The 17,851-nt window shown below is 34.9% G+C and overlaps 1 protein-coding gene across 4 annotated transcripts; it reads right to left on the bottom strand.

Moving 5' to 3' along the window:
• Nucleotides 1-4,129: 4,129 nt before the first annotated feature.
• Nucleotides 4,130-14,418, bottom strand: LOC111895072 (disease resistance protein RPV1). Of its 4 annotated transcripts, none has more exons than XM_042902727.2 (9): nt 14,232-14,417; nt 12,356-12,430; nt 11,594-12,273; nt 9,668-10,796; nt 9,252-9,572; nt 8,269-9,171; nt 7,527-8,181; nt 7,032-7,103; nt 4,130-4,637 (listed from the first exon to the last, which is right to left on the bottom strand). In XM_042902727.2, exons 3-8 carry the CDS (start codon nt 12,115-12,117, stop codon nt 7,033-7,035), a joined length of 3,603 nt encoding a protein of 1,200 aa, XP_042758661.1. In that variant the 5' UTR covers nt 12,118-12,273; nt 12,356-12,430; nt 14,232-14,417; the 3' UTR covers nt 4,130-4,637; nt 7,032. The 4 variants fall into 4 exon arrangements, with proteins under 4 accessions (XP_042758661.1, XP_042758666.1, XP_042758664.1 ...); XM_042902732.2 differs by lacking the exon at nt 4,130-4,637 and adding an exon at nt 6,600-6,882; XM_042902730.2 differs by lacking the exon at nt 4,130-4,637 and having other exon boundaries at nt 6,600-7,103; nt 14,282-14,418.
• Between the last annotated feature and the right edge of the window lie 3,433 nt (nt 14,419-17,851).

The raw sequence follows: 17,851 nt of genomic DNA, 5'->3' as shown, positions 1-17,851 counted from the left end.
AGGCGGAGGCTAGATTGGGGAACTCACTAAGAATTTATGCTTATTGTGTTATGTGATATGTGTTTCAGGTACCAGCGAGGATCGCGGGAAGGCGCCGGCATGAGTCGTACACACTGAGGGATTTTATGTATTGAGATCATGGGATTTGTTTTATTCGGATAATATGTGAAACATTGGATTTTGGGATTTGTTTATGAATGAAATTATGTGTTAAAATGAAAAAGTGTTTTGAAAGTTTACGTTGTTACAGTCTTAGGAATAGTTTGTAGTCCGGTTTAGGGCTGAGGTTATTTCAGCTACTATAGTTCAGCTGTGGACGATTGAGCTGGTGAGTGAGTCAGGGTGTGAGAGCCTGAATGATATGATTTCTAGAGCCCGAGAGTGGGAGATTGGTTTGGGGCACATTGGGAAGAGGGGACCAGATCAGGTGCATATATTGGAGGGTCTCGGGGAAACTGCACGATGGAGCTTTTGGGAGGTCAGCAGGGCTGGATTCAGTGTAACACTTGAGGGAAACTGCACGATGGAGTTTTTCATTCCAAGGGTTTAGGTAAGTGTGTCTATGGGTTTTTTACCCTTCTTGTGTTGGGTTATATCTTCAACTGATGACATATGCCATTTGCATGTCGTGAATTATTAATGATTAATGAAAGGTCATTTCTCTATTTGCGGGTTGGGAGTGTTCAATATTAATTTGGTTTACGGTCAAGATCGGTTTAGGGGTATTATGTGGGAGGTCTGCGGATAGGGTCCCATAGGATGCTTATTCAGCATTGTCAAGATTCGGTGGTTTTAGGAACCGTTATTGATTGGCGGATGAAAGCGCCAAGGGATGTGGCTCGTTGCTGAGGTTCGTTGGAGCATCTGTCTTTTGGTCTTCAAGATTTGAGTGTGGTATCATTTCAAGCATTAGGGACTGTCGGTTTCATTGGGATTTAGGAGATGTTCATCTGGTTTCTAAAAGTTGTGTGGTCTTTGGGGGTTGTCTACTGATGGAGCACTAGTTGATAAGTGCTGTCTTTTGGTCTTCAAGATTTGAGTGTGGTATCATTTCAAGCATTAGAGACTGTCGGTTTCATTGGGATTTAGGAGATGTTCATCTGGTTTCTAAAAGTTGTGTGGTCTTTGGGGGTTGTCTAGTGATGGAGCACTAGTTGATAAGTGCTAGTTGTCATCGGGTCGATCGTTGTAAGGAAAGAAGGATTGGGGTCTTTGTTGTAATAAAGTTTGGGAAGCAAGGGCTAAAGAGTAAAATGGCGACTTAAATTGCAATGATTAGAGAATGAAGGGTTGAATATGTCATAAGTTAGATATTTGGGGGCTAAGTGTAATTCCGAGATTAAAAGGTAAATTTCGGATTAGTTTTGCAAAAGATTCTCAAAGCAGAGGGCTGTTTGTGTAAATTATGGATCTAAGTTGAACGAAATTGAGGGGGAGGGGTTGTAAATGTAATTATGGCTAAAGGATGATTATAAGTAGGAAATATATAACCCATGATACCCAATAACCCTAACCCTAAAGCTATACACAACCGCCACCCTCCCTGTCCCTCCTAAGACCTCTGGCGCCGCAGGACCTTCGAGGCTACCGTGGACCACCGCCACTGCTCTTGCTGCCGATGAAGACAAGAACCGATGTGGTTACTATTGTCGAGTCGTGTATCCCCCCTTCTCTAGCTAGTCGTTTGTCATGCCACCCTCTGTCACCGACTGTTAGCCGTGGCCGCCGATGCTGCTGTCAACGAAGGCGAAGGACGCCATTTATTCCTCTTCATTCAGTCGTCGCTGGTATCACGTAATTACCGCCGAACAACCACCATTGCAGTCACTTCCGTTGAAGACGAAGGCTGCCATAGATGACGGGGCAGTGGACAATTTGAAGAATAGACGTTGTGATCCATCGCTGCTGTTGTTTGCAAGACGGAGTCGCCCACGCTCTTCGCATCTTCTTCTTCTGTTGCAATTCCACCAACGTGAGGTGGTGGCCATCGCCGTACGCCACCATGAGGTGGGTGGTTGTGTTCTTGTTTCGGGCAAGCGTGTGTGTGTGTGTTTCTGCTGTTAATGTGTGTCGTGTGTATTGGTCGCTTGGTCGAATATTTCAAGAAAAGCCATCACCACAACCGTGAGGTGGTGGCTGTCACCTCCAACCATCGCCTGCCGCCACAAGGGTGGCTGAGTGTGTGTGTGTGTATGTTCATTTGTATATTATGCTGTAAAATTTTATTTTGGCCGAAATAATTAAGGAAATACGTCACCGCCACCTTGAGGTGGTGGACACCGCCGTGAGCCGCCGTTGACCACCACTACCCGAGGTGGTAGTGGGTGGTGCCTGACTAAATTAACAATAAATTATCCTAAAAACTTAACAAATGGACTAATTGTAACACGATTGGGTTGGAAACCCTAATTAGGGTTTAGAAAACCCTAATTTTGGATATGTTAATTTGGAATTGTCGGGACCCGCATGTTTGGACCTTTGAATTGGAATTATGAATTAATTTCGTCCACATTGTATGTTTGACCTAGTAGAGTGATGGACTTAATGGATTAAGTCCTTAATGGGTTAAGTAAGAACACCTAACCCTAATCGCCATTTTATGTGAAAACCCTAATTTTGCTTGGGCATTGAGTTGGGCCTTTGTATTGGGCTTTGGTGATTGGGCTATTAACGGGCCATCCAAGAACAAGTATATGGACTAGAATATTTGGATGGGCTTTAGGGTAAGGCCCATGTGACGGGTTTTGGCCCAATTTGGAAATTTGGGCCATAGATGGGCCATAATTGGGCCTTGATGATTATGAGATATTGGACCATCAGAATGCGAAGTGTTGGGATGAGAATAAATGGTTGGGCCTTAGGGTAAGACCATGTAACGGTTTGGGCCCAATTTGGAAAATTGGGCCATATGTTGGGCTTTGGTTCATTGGTTGACTTTTGGGCCTTTGGAGTGTGAGTTGGGCTTTGGGATTGGAACCCAATTATTAATTGGGTGTTGTTTTGATGTTTACAGTTCGAGAATCTATCATCCAACAACTAGGGTTTTGTCTGCAGGACTTCAGCAGTGTGAGGTGAGTTCTCCTCACTATATCAACAGGGTCTAAGGCACCAAGCCGACCCTTTATGGATTTGTATCTTGGTTTATCGCATGATGATATGATTAGTGATCTGTTAGATATGCATCTTGGTAGATAGGATGGTGCTATGCTTATTGATCTGTTAGATCTGTATCCTGGATATAGGATAATGCTATGATTAGTGATCTGCTAGATTTGTATGACTATTTGCACATGCTAGCTAGCTTTTGATATCTATGTGTTGATTGTGTGATTGCGGTTGGGTTGAGGCGGTCCTTCTTTGTGTGGAAGGCTAACAGACCCAGGGCGACACAGATAGGCTGAAGGCTCGATGCGGGCGGTCCAGTCAGGCTGAAGGCCCGGAGAACAGTCTAGACAGGCTAAAGGCCCGGTAAGGGCGGACCAAACATGCTGAAGGTTTTGAGAGTGGGCCAGATAGACTGAAAGCTCAGTGAGTGCGGTCCAGTCATATTGTAGACTCTATATGCATATTGTTTGATATGCTATTGTTCTTGTTTGTATGGTGTTGGTATTTTGCGGGTAACTTACTAAGCCTATGAGTTTTGTTTCAGGTACTTATGATGATCACGGTAAGGCGAAGGTGTTACCATACACTTCCTCACATTTTATGGTTTGGATTTCTGGGATACTCTGATATGGAACTATTTTGAAAACATTTTGTAATAAATAATGGTTTTGAATTGATTGAAAAGTTTTAAATTTTTGTGAATTTTTATGGATGTGACAAGAAATCTAATAGTTACTTTCTTATGATCAAGTCAAGCAACCAAGCATAAATTATGGATCAATTATGCTCTCTAACAAAATTAAAGTTACTAGCTTTAATTACCTAATCTAAAATTTGTTCAACCCTAGCTCTAGTAATTTAATGATAATAAACCATTAGGTAATCAAGTTCATGCATGTAGAATGATCATCGACTACACAAAACTTATATCAAGGAAATTAAAGGCTAGAACTAAAACATGTAAGGTTTTGATTAATCAACACTAAAAAACCAACAATAATTAATCATAAAATCGTTATCAACACATAGTTCAAAGGGTTCATCTTCACCAACCAAATTAAAAGGGTTTTAGCCTCTCATCATAACAGAAAAATATACAAAATCAATGCAAATAAAACTAGACATGTTAAATACTAGCAAAAGACTGGATCAATGTTGTTTTCTTTGAAATCTCTTCAAAACTATTAAGCTCCAATTGATTTTTGAACTTCGAAATACTTTCCAGAGGGTTTTTGTCGCTATACTTCTCTAGAAAATCGGCCAAAAGTCCCTCTATTCAACCTAATGGTCGATATTTATACTTTACTTAATTCCGCCTCCTACGCCGTAGAAAATAGGCTCCACGGCATGGTGATCTTTTTCCACGCGTATTCTCCAAGTCATCTTCTCAGATCGCGAATCTTCTACTCACCAAATAGAATTCCCCATGACGTTGGCTTCAGATTTCTATACTTTGACTTCATTTGTCTCAGCCCACTTTTTCCTGCTTCCAGCTCCTTATTTGCTTCCTTTTCACCCCGAGCATGTATTTGCTGCTACGAAACAAATTTTAAACATATTAAGTATCTTTTGTCCCAAAATAAACACAATTATAGCTAAAAATATTAAGATATTGCACAAAATATATGATTAAATATACAAATATCAAAATACGCACACTTGAATTTTGCATGCCCCCAAGAAAAACTGATTTTATAGTCATCATACTGTCATCCAAACCCTAGCTACCAACATCGCACAAGACAATTCATTTTAAGCTTATCCATTACATTGAGCCTGCAATACATGTATTTTTTTTTCTAATGATTCCTAAGTACTCCCCCAATTCTAAATACTCACAAGTCTTATAAACATTTCCTAGTTATTTTAAACAACATTCATTTTATGCATCCCTTCGAATATATCCTCGAAAACCTTTCTTTACCTCAAGGTAATTTTTGGTTAAGCTCCTAAGCATACATATGGTAAAATAACCAAAAAAGAAAAATTACAAATAATAATAACTTGGTAATTTTTGGAATTCTTGAACTTTTCTTCATAATATTTGATCATCATAGCTTTGTAGACTATTATTCACTCAAATTTGCAACTTTTTTTTCTTTTTTTTTTTCTATTTCTTTTCTTTTTTCGACTCACTTTTTGACTCAAAACTAGAAATCCTAAAAAGAAAACCAAATGCTTAAGCAATGGAACTTAACTTCAACCGTTATTGGTTAGAGGTATTAGTCGAAAGTGCAATAACTACATAAGCTCTCTTGGATACATTTCAGATACACGATGTTAAACATATTATGTCCCTCAAACTAAACAAGGTTATGTCTTTGTCTCATCATTTCACTAGGATAACGAGCAACAAATACAAAATAAAATATATTGGTTCAATTAAGCATCAAAACTTGCACTAGATTGTCCCACACAATACTAGCAACCTAGGACTCAACACAACAATATAACAGTTTTTCACTAGATTCACTTTTAGACTATTATTTCAAGTCTTTATATTCTAATTTTTTTTTTAAAATCCTAGTCATTTTTATTTAATTTTATCAGTATGCTTGCATTCCTATATTCAACCCCCTAACCCATACTTTATTCATGCAATGTCCCCATTTCATGCATAAACAATTAAAGAACATAAAAGCTAAAGAGGGAAAGTGGAACAAACTCCCCATGGGTAGTAGTGGCGAGATTGAAATCGAAAATTATGTGGTTGACATCTTGTATAATGGATGGAAAAATAGTACTTATGGACTCTCTGCTCATGAATGTAAATGTGCCGTATAAAATGAACCAAAAGATCTAACTTTAAAAAATGTGCAGAAATCGGCCATAGTGTGGGAAACGTTCACCATGGCATGGTGGTGATAGTGGACAAAGTTTGATCGTGATAACAACAAACGCCACGATGTGGAAGTGATAACCACATCGTGGAGGCTTCATATAATGTCTTTTTGAGCCAAAATGTAATGCATCCTTCCTTATTAATGGATTAGGATCATTCATGACCTCTTTTTTTCAATAAAATCTTTCAAACACCTTTGTCAACTGATAGGCATGCCACACTTATTTAAAGATGTGATTGTTGATTGTAATCTTCTAAATCTCTCAGCTTTCTTCAATTAAGCTTCTTCGGTGCTTCCATTTCTTGATTAAACAGAGTAAATGACTCCTCATGGCACCATATAGTCTTAATCAACATCAACTCTTCCAAACTCTTAACGCAAATTATGCATTCTCAACATGTTGTTTGGTCCTATACTATACTAGGAAGACACCTATCAATAAAATTTCTTAAATCAAATTCCTTATTGTTTTCAAAAGTGTGGAAGTTTGTTATCAACATAGAAGACCTATAAACATCTATCAAAGATGCAGATCTATATATCGACCTTGGTGATTTTGACACATAGTGTTTACACAAATTTTACATAGAAATTCGTAATAGTATTTAATGATTCAAAAGTTACAACCAAATGTCCATGTATGGTCGACTCTATTAGTTGCAACCAAAATTTTGAAATTCAAAATCAACTAAAAATAATTGATACTAATTGCCCAAATATCATGTATGTGACATAAAAGTAAAATAAATAGATAAATAAAAACCAAAAGTCTTAATAACTAAAAACACTGAACTCGGAGCCTTAATGAAGGGATTAGTGCTCCGTAATTCCTTGTGTATCCTATGCCTCCACTCAACTATAAAATATTGTACAATTTTTTAAAACTAGTTGCTTGGCCTGCTCCTCATGAGTAAGGGTGCAACGAGGATGAGAGCTTTGCATGCAAATGGTTAGAAAGCATTAGACAAATAACTCATATTTTGTTACATTTTCGACCAATCATGATATGATAGAAAAAATATTTAGATGTGTATGCCTTTTAGCCATGCGATGAGAGAAAGGTTTTGGTGTCAAAAAGTATACCTCAGGAGTGTGTGTGACCAATCATGACAGGGTTCCTTCGGGATAAAGCTCTGAACCACACATCCTTTTGTTCTGAAAATATATGAAAAGTTATGAATTGAACATTATTCCCACACATCCATGATCCATGTGGACAAAGTAGTCGAACTGGGTCCCAATATATTTATGGGATCCAACATATGAAAATACCTGACCAACCCTATTAGATGGCTCAATACTTGGTCAACCCATCATATATCTTGATCGATCCATTTAAAAATGAAAATAGAACTATTTTTTGTATTTGCTAGAAACAAACTCTCATATTAGAGGTCTATAAAGTCAATAATAAATGGGCCAATGGGTCATATGATCTATTTACTATTAATCAGGTTATGATCCATCTATTTAAAATAATTGGGTCATTATCCATCTGTTCAAAGAAGTTGTGTCATGGGTAGGATCATTAAACATAAGACACAACAATAAAATATTTAACAAAAAAATGAGATCTACCTTGATAGTGGGCGCCATCTCCAACAAGTTTACGATGATACGGAGACAATTCAATGTCAGACACAAAAAATCTCAAGTTGTCTAAGATGTATTCTCCAGTTGTTGTTTGAAAAGGAGAGAGATCACCACCAATGATGTGATTCCATGACTTGTAATAACCCAACGCATCTTCTTCTTCTTCATCCATCTTCTCTCCATCATCATACACAAGACTCACCCCACACTCCTTTGAAAGTTCATAATATGGCTCTGTAACAGTAATAGTAACTTGGTCACCAACCTCCATCTCATTCATCCCAAACATCCAATGACTTAAAAACACCCAGCACTTTCCACCTACAATAACTCTGTCCCAGTGACGTTGGTATATCCATATACGGTTCTTTGTTACATTACTAATTGTGATTATTGGCAAACAAGGGAACTGATCATCTGGATGTAGAAACCTCTCATCCAGAAATTGAGAAAAAGGAAACAAATCATCAGCAAATCGCAACGTGTGCACAGAGCAGAAATTGAGTCCAGTAAGATTGTTCGGAGATGATGATGATGGGATGATAAATGATATTGATGGCCCCTTGCTTCTACAACTAATCCAATCCGGCATATCTTCACCTACATAAATTGTGCTAAATATTCCAAATTCATAATACATCTGCAAAATACAACCACCTTGCATTACCCACCATAAAAATTATATTATACATATTCATATAAAGACACACAACTGACTAAACAAAACCTGAATTTCAGATTCTGTAGAATTATTTCCCACGCTCCTTTTGTTAAGGAAGGGTAAATTAGTCCAACCCAAGCCACGTAATACCTTTTCCTCAACACCCACCATTGGTTGGATTTTCACCATGCCTTCAATTTCATACGATGAATGTTCTAAATATATCCAATCTAATTTTAACCTGAGTGGGGACATTTCTGGATCAAATACAACTTTTTCTACATAAGAGTCATTACGAAGAGAACAAAGCAACAACGATCTTAGTGTATGTGGAGGGTACTCGACTGATTTCAATTTATCACAGTTCCTCATACCAAGTATTTCAAGCCTAGGAAGCGTTCTCACACAACTGGGCATGGAATCGATAGGATTATTATCTAAATATAATTCCTTTAACATGGAAAGGCATCTGAAGTCCATGGAAAATGATTCAGTGGTCAAATTATTATTTGCAAGTGACAACCTTACTAAAGAGCTCGGTAAAGAAACCGCAAACGACTTCAAATCATTTGGTATGATACCCACAAAGGAGGATGAAGTGGTTCTTGTGTTTATGCCAATGTTGTTAACCTTGCACATTTCCAGTGAATCCATATCCTTAATCTTGATTTGAGATTCACTGAGATTACAACCATCTAGCAACACTGTTTTAACCTTCTTTAGCATGCCTATATTTCTTGGATATTTTTCAAGCTTGTGGCAGTAGCTCAAATCGATGAAGACAAGTTCAACACATTGCTCAATTGATTCACAAATCTCAACCAAACCAATGCATTTTCTAAGTATTAACCTCTCAAGTGCAGGGAATTTGTAGAATTCACCAAGACTACAAAGTTTTTTACAACAACTTAAATTAAGAATCTTCAGTGATCCAAGAAACCTTTTTCCATTTACAGACGATTCGTCGAACTGCATAAATGGAGATAAGTTAGAATTCTAGTGAATATATTCAACTCAACATGGAATAAGAATAAACGAAGATGAGTTACCTTTTTCATCTCCTCAAGTTGTGGATTACTATAACAAATGACAAATGACTCTATATTGCTATATGACAAATCAAGAGCAACAAGACTCCCCAAAGGTAAGTCTGAAGGTATAGACTTTAAATGGAATCCCTGCATACACAAGCATCTTAATTCCCTCGGAAAGTTCTCATAAGACCCATTCATTTGCACATAATTGAGTTTTAGTAGCATCAGATTATCCATGTTACTCAATGCATCTGTGTTCAGCTCAGATGATGCCCACAATTTCTTCTTCTCAAGCATCCGCATGTCAAGCGCAAGGCCTACAAGATTTCCCTTACCCTAAAAAGAAACATAATGCCATGAAATATTATATACAAAAAAATAAAAAATACATTGAACATGCACCATAATAACAAGTATACATGGCCCCTTACCTTTTTCTGTTTCAACACTCTGAATGACTCATCATGACACCATATCCGACTTCTTTTCCATGGCTTGTCAAGTGATTCTTGACGTACTTCAAATCTTCCCATCTCTTGAACCAACCTATGCATTTTCAATTCATTATTCCATCCTATACTAATAAGGCATCTTTCAATGAGATTTGTGATCCCTGATTTTGTGTTGATATTACATGTCTCTAATATTGTTTCAGCAACATCTTTATCTATTCCAACAAAAAAACAAGAAATGTGCTTAAACAAGTCCTTATCATTTTTGGATGGCAAAGAGTCAAAGCTCATTTTGAGGACATTATTTATACGGGAGCCAATTTCTCTCTGTAGCCCTTCCATGCACCCTTCCCAGTAAGCCACATCTCGATTATGTAGAGACTTACCCAAAACTTCAAGAGCCAATGGATGCCCTTGACAATACTTCACAAGCTTACCTGACACCTCTTCATAACCCGCTTTGGGATGGTTGCACCTGAATGCATGAAAACATAAAAGTTGTTGGGATGCAATTTCATCTAATCCTTGAAGCAAGTGCTTTGCATGCTTGGGTTTAATGTTTGTTTTGAAAAGTGCACAACTTTCTGTCAACCATGTGTCCTTTGTTGTTATAATGATTTTGCTTCCAGGGTGAAAACATTTGCTTCCAAGTAATGCATCCAACTGATTAAGACAATTGATATCATCAAGAACTAGAAAAACCCTTTTACGGGCTACTATATTCTCTATCCTTGAGGTGTATTTTGAAATATCGTGAACTTGAATTGAACTTGCTTTTGAAATATCACCGCAGAGTTGTTTTTGTAAATCAAGCAGCCCATTAAACTTTCCATCACATCTCCTACTGATATCCTCAATATAGCTGCTTGTGTGGAATTCATGACAATGTAAATCATATACATATTTGGCTAAAGATGTCTTTCCGATCCCACCCATACCCAAAATAGTGAGTATGTCTACCGTATGTGAGGATATATCTTTCAACCATGAAGTAACAAAGTTAATATGATAGTCCATCCCAATAAGCAGCGGTTGCCCACTCCTTAAGGGTACATGTAATCTACGGTAGATGTCCCCCACAATTTCTTCGATAAGCTCTGTTTCTAGCCTGAAATTTTATTTATTATAAACTTCAAAACACAATCTACAAAACTAACAAACCAGATTTGGAGATTCAATTAATACAAAGATCCAAATCAAAATTATATCATAGGTATTATTGTTAATTATATTGTTAACAAAAAAACCATATTCTGTTTGCACTTCTAACCATATAAGTATCTAATAACACCAATGTGATACAAGACCATCAAACTTAAGTGCTTAACTATCAGTGCATGTCTGATAAGACCAAATCAACCATTGCAATACAAGATTTCACTAATGAGCCACCTACCTTCATTACGTTTCTGCAAAACCATCAAACTTAACTATCAATGTGGTTTTGCAATGTATCTGAGAAAAACGTCAGGTTATCCTTTACTAATTACAAGTAAGAACAGTTACTTATCATAAAAGACAGTATGATTTGAAGGTAGTATGGTATAAATAATAGTGGAAGCAAAGAAAATTGTTCAATATTTGGTTTTTAAATAGAAAGCATATGAAATAATTGAAATGGTTTATCTAAATGAACTAACTTATGATCAAATCCAAAATGCACAGCAAACATGTCAAATTTATTGGAAGTGTCAATCTATTTATGAATTGATTAATGATATCACATAAGAAGAAACTTAGATTCGATTTTGTGCGTCTTATGTATCCTAATATATCAAATATATATGTCAGTTTGATGATATTAAAGAAACTTATTGAAATTAATGGGAGGGCATGATGTTGACATTTCATGTGTTAATTGAACAAAATTGAATCCGCATAAAAGATGTTTAAGAAAGTGGTCACCTGCCATTTACATCATTCCCTTTTAAATCAGCAACTTGTGTAAGCGCTTTATTCCATTGGTCCATCTTTTGAGCCCATTGACTTCTTTTATTTGCATTTGTCTCTGCCTCCATTGTCTGGTTATGCTTAGCCATTGCATCCCCAAAGCTACTTTGTTGCTTCCTAACATGCGTGGGCTCCACATGATAAAAGATGGGGATGACAATTTGGTTGGATGTTATACATTGCTCAAGGATCAACACCAATTCATCGAGGCACCATGTTGAAGAAGCGTAATTCTTGGACAACACGATAATAGAAGCCCGAGATGCCTTAATTGCACTCTCCAATTCCGGTTTCAGATCTTCCCCTGTTTCGATCTCTTCCTCATCCAAGAATGTAGTGATATTGGAAGCCATGAGGGCCTTATGAAGGTGATCAGTGAAACTATGTCGAGTGTCAACACCTCTAAAACTTAAAAAAACGTCATATCGGTGAACATCAGTTGATGAAGAAGATGATCCTAGTTCGGAGAGAATAAGCATTATGAGTTATGGATTGATGACCCTTCACCCTTCTCAAAATTTCCTGTGTCTCAGTAAACTTTGAAATTCTTCCACACGTTGTGGGTTATAAAAGTTGGTTTCACTGGTTTCCTTCACTTGTGCTTCAATGTCATCAGGATCTCATACATAACGCCTCTACATAAAATCCAAATTATTATTATTTAATATATGCAACTAAAATCACATCAAGCAACTTAAATCTCAATAATAGTAGCACCTTCGAATTCTTCAAAATAAAGCTTTTATGTGATTAAAATAAAATACATGCATATGCACCTTCAAACGTTTCCACCTGAAATAAAAGAGTTGATTATATGAACTCTAATTGTGTCATAAAAATGCCAATTTTTTATCCCCAAACTTAGAGTTTCAACTTCATATTGGAGCCATATAGTGAACAATGTGTATATGTGTGTTTTGACCGTTGATTTTAATTTTTTTGTTCAAAGGCCTTTCTATAGCTTAATTAGTGCTAAACTTAGTTGTTTTGTATGCAAGGAGCGTAAATATTTAAAAACCCGAAAAGGACCACAATTGAAACTGCTAGTTGCTGATGATTTGAAATACAAAAGAGGCTGCTGGGTTTTCTTATTTAACCAGAAACAGTCTGATAAAAATCTCTGCAACAACAATATCATGGCAGTAGCTATTATGTGACAAGTTTTTTGATCCTTTAACCAACATATAAATAGCTAAGTATTCATATGGAATAACAATTACATTGCCATCATAATTATTAAAAAGAAGTTACCCACTTAAATGAACTGCATAACCTGTTTTTCAGGAAAAAAATCATTTAAATTTCAGTTAAGTAATCCTCAAACAAATCAACACCAAATACCATTATAGAATCGACTACAAGATCCATTATTACCTCACATTAAAAGGAATTTCAACACAATTTCAGGCAATTTTAACCTATCACTACATATCAACAAACAGTCAAATATACAAACGCAAAAAAGAAAAGAAAATAATAAGTTTCTTGACAAGGTCCTTTATAGACCCCCATAATTAGCAAAAAAGATGTTTTCAATTCTGAATTAATCTATTACCAGATCTAGTATCACCATACATCTAAAACATATTGACTAACATTGATGCCTTGTTCCAAATGATATGCTTTTGAAACTAACAAGTCACACCCTTTCGAGGTGTTCGATTTGAAACTCTATAAAACTTCAAAGGTAAATGTACTTTATACACAAGCATATAGATATCATTATTAATTTTGAGTTACATCTCCTTTTTGAAAACGGTGTAATTGCATTGGCTTCTACTGCCCCTAGAACATGATTTTTGTTACAACGTCCACATGAAAAGGATATCAATGTAATGGAATCAAAGTATCAAATACACAAATGAGAAGTGGCTAACAATAACTCATCAGAAAGTAGATATCACCCCTGATCTTAGGCAAGACCGAATTTTCCCTTTTGGGTATATTTATGAGCTGCTTATGGGCTCAACTGCGTGACAAAGATGATTTAAGTGAAAAATTACATAAGCTTTGCTGACCAATGTCATATCATATGTTTTAAATCTACAAACAAATCACTTACCAGTTTTGTACCTCGAAACATAAACCTAATCCAGTTTATTTTCAAATGAACGGAGCATTATTTGATTGATTTAGGATCTAGACTCTGCACTAGAAAAATCCTAGTTTTGATTAATGGAATAACACCCGGAAGTTCTTCACAAAAACCGGATGTCATATGGCTTTGACAGATCAACAAGTTTTGAACACGGGAGCAACCAATCTAGAATTATGTAAATCAAATATTGAAGGTTGTTGATTTTAATATCATTCAAATATAATCAGATTTAACAAGTTGTGTTTAGGAATTGGAATATAAACGGATTAAGGAAGCAATTCTCGAGGGTTGAAGAACTCCCCAATGTGCATGAAGTTTGTTCATCATTATGAACTTTACGCAAGGACGGTGTTCAATGGTAATTGAAATATAAATCTAACCAAAAGTAGTTGAAACAAAAAAGAAATTTTAATAACGTATTGATGAAAAAAAAAACATAACTTAGTAATTTATGATTAATAAGATGAAATTGACTTGACAAAATGTGAAACTAACTTGTACGATTGCGCTTTCATAGTTACCGACCTACAGAACGACAATCAGACCTGAACCGGCGAAGATAGAGGACGAACGACGGGCGACAACTGAGAAAGATGGAGAATAAAATAGTCAACGCCGGTAAGCCAGTAGGGAAACAGCGAGTCAACGAGAAAGGGAGGGAGATGGGATAAAGGTGGAGTCTACGTGGTTCTATTCTACAATTGATTTGGGTTACAATATATTAAGTTTAAACCCATTATCTAATATAGGCATAAACATTAACTAAATATTAAATTATGAACATAGTTTAAAAACTAATCTCCATTCCTAATAATTGCCTCCCCTAAATGCCACGTGTCATTTTTTTTAAACTTCATATTTGCCACGCATCCACTTTTTCTTCATCCCATTTTTGTCTTCCCGCTCGTTTATTTATTCTTCCTCTAATGTTGTCATCCCAAAAAATCAGCAATTCAAATTTAAAAACGTTGTTGTATCCCAATAAATTTGCTAAGTAATCATCTATTGATTTGAATTAGACAGATTTTCCCTTCTGATAACATCTCATAAATCTCGCCCAAAATAAACTATTGCAGCTTCTTCCTCTATATTTCCATTTCTAAATGTCAAAACCCTAATAATCTCAACAGAATCGACCCATTATTACGTGATTTGCAAAGCAATATGATTCAAATCCGTTTATATGATTGCGAATTTAGGGTTTCTGGAATTGATGCGCAAAGAAGGTACACAGTAAACCATTATTCATATTTTCTTTGCATTCTCTTAGCTAAAAATGTATACAATAACTAATTTTGATTAAATTTTTTGAAATGCAATATGTTGTTTTGTTTCTCCCTGATAGCCTTTCAATTGGGGCCTCCTGATATCCTTTCTGTCATGGGAATAAGCTTAGATTGAACTCATAACTACATCAGATACTCTTTAAAAGTTCAATAAGATAAGTATATCAAGGTACGACCTTTTCTCAATAAAATCAAATGGCAAGGAGTTATACTTCAAAGATAGATAGCTTTGATGGTTTTGTTTGATTTATTATTTTATCTTATGCTTACAGGTGATTTTAGGTGTTAATCGTCTAGATATTACCAAAGTAATTCTCATGAAGATATTGGTTACTGACATACACTAAATTCCAGAGCTTCTTTTTTATTTCCCTGAAAAGTACTTTGGAATCCATCAAATATGTATGTTTGCTATTCCAGATTGTTTACTGTTGAATATCATAAATTTTTGTCTTCAAGTTTGTTTTATTTGGGTTTTATGGCAGGAAGATAAGGGTAGGTGCTTACTAGATGTTTTTTGTGTTTTAGTAGCGCTTTACCACAGGTGGTTAATGTGGTTACTTCAATCCATTTCAGCTTGATGTTTGTCGTCCTTTACGTGATTTTAGATTGCTTTTGGAATAGATAATTATTGGAATCAAGGTACATTCTTAATCTTAAATGGATGACACTACTACATTTTGGTTAATTTGTATTTTTCTCTTTATGGGGATTTTTCAATCATTTGATAGTAAATGAAAAAGGACTACTAAATAGATTTAACTGTTGGGATAATCCAGAAACGTGGACAGTATTAGTCCCAAGGGTATTTTGGGAAAAATCATCCTATTTTAAGTTTTTTGTGTTAGATTATGATTTGTTTTCCGGTAGCCGTATTAGACAAGATTTATTTTATGTTTTACTACGTATCAGCCATCTTACAAGAAGAAGAATGAACGATTTTAGATGATTTTTTCTGAATCTTTCTGCATATATTTTGTTGTTTTATAAAATTTTTCTGAAGATAGATTTAGATGGATGTGATTAGTTTTTCACACCTGACTTACTAATAGCAATCTGTAGCAAAAAGTATATTGATATGCATTTTTTATATTAGAAATGTGCAAAATTTTAATCAAACTTTGATGGAGATATTAAAGGTTTGGATGGCAGACCTTGCACTTTTGGTAACAACTGAAATTTGAAGAACATTTTAAGACTCTTAATTTTCATGTTGTGTTTTTATCTCCATGTTTGTCTTTAGTTTTCATGCCATTGATTCTTATAGAAATATTAAATGGAAATCAATTTGAAGTTGTGAAATCATGACTTAAATTCATATATTTGTGTATCAAAACAGGACAGAAACATGTAGGTTCATAATAAATGCGTAATAATGTGGAATTTGAATCAAAACAGGGAAAACTAATAATGGAGGGCTAAATACTTTTTCTGTTTTATAGTATTGTACATTGCTAAAATCTCACCGATCGAGTCATTTTAAGCACCTAAACTATTCCTTAATTGATTTTAAGTTGTGATTGTATTATCACATTTGTGGGCTTGCTTCTGTGTGAAATATGCATGATAAATTATGTTTTATCAGAAATGGTTTATGCTTTTTTTTATTAATTATTCAAAAATTTATTAACTTTATTTATTAAATGTTGTGTTGGCCCTTGATCAGAGTCAAGGTGTAGGTATATTAATTTGTTTTTTGTTATTATTAAGTAGTATTTTTAGTATGGCATTACAATGTATTCTTTTTGCACGATTGGGAAGTTGTTGCTGATGGTGAGGAATTGGAAAAATTTTAGTGGATTGATGCTGATGGTGAGAAACCAAAGAATGCATGTATTAAAATGTTGTTATTGGACAATGAATGATACATCTAAGATAGTTATTGTTAGTTTTTTTTTTTTTTAATATAACTTTTTATCATTTCAAACTATTTGATCTTATCGTTTGTAATAACTTATTTCTTTGTAACGTGTAGTACATATTAATTTGAATCAATCATTATAAAGTCACTTTCATCTAACTTCGTAAATTAATAGCTATTTGAAAATCATTGATTAATTATTATATTTTTGAAGTACTAATATTATTTTATTTTGGGAACCATGGTTTCCATGGGTTATAACCTAGTAAATGCTAATAAAACAAACTTATTTCATTTTAAATTCGTAATGCGCATCTTTATTTTTTTATGAGTTTTATGACAAAATATAGTTATCATTTTATTATTACTAAAGGATTTGTTTTTGAACTTTAAAATGTTTTTGGACAAAAAGGTTTATTTAGTGGATGTAATGGAAGTTTAAAAAAATGTTTGGATTTTTTATTTGTGTGTTAGAAAAACAAACTATATGCTTGACTAAAAAGGCATGAAAAGAAAGGAGGGTAAAAAAATAAAGTGGATAATATAGTCATTCTCACTTTAAAAAACCAAAACCAAAAGGACTTAAAAAGTGAGGATAAGACTTAAAAGGTGAGAATTTTCTAACTTTTGAAACTTATTAGCCACACCTCTTTTTTAGCTTATTATTTTTTTTTTGAAAAATCAATAAATTAATAAATTATTTTATAAAAACAATCTCAAAACACCCTCAAAGAGTTGCATACCTTATAAATATTTTATTTTTGATTTTTTCTTTAATTTTCTCCAATTGTTTTTAACTTCTAGCATGTTTAACTTATCTGAATTTTAGTTAATTTCGTATATCCAAACAATCTTTTTTTTTCTAAAACTAATAAGAAAAACTATAATTTTTAAAAAATTACATTTCTCCATGTATTATAGAAGATATCAAAATGCAAATGGTCCTTATGGTTTTTGATTTGCATCGT

This window comes from Lactuca sativa, chromosome 1 (genome assembly GCF_002870075.4).
Source record: "Lactuca sativa cultivar Salinas chromosome 1, Lsat_Salinas_v11, whole genome shotgun sequence".
NCBI lineage: Eukaryota > Viridiplantae > Streptophyta > Magnoliopsida > Asterales > Asteraceae > Lactuca > Lactuca sativa.
Note: the sequence above shows the minus strand (reverse complement) of the source record. Positions and strands in the feature narration are given on the sequence as shown.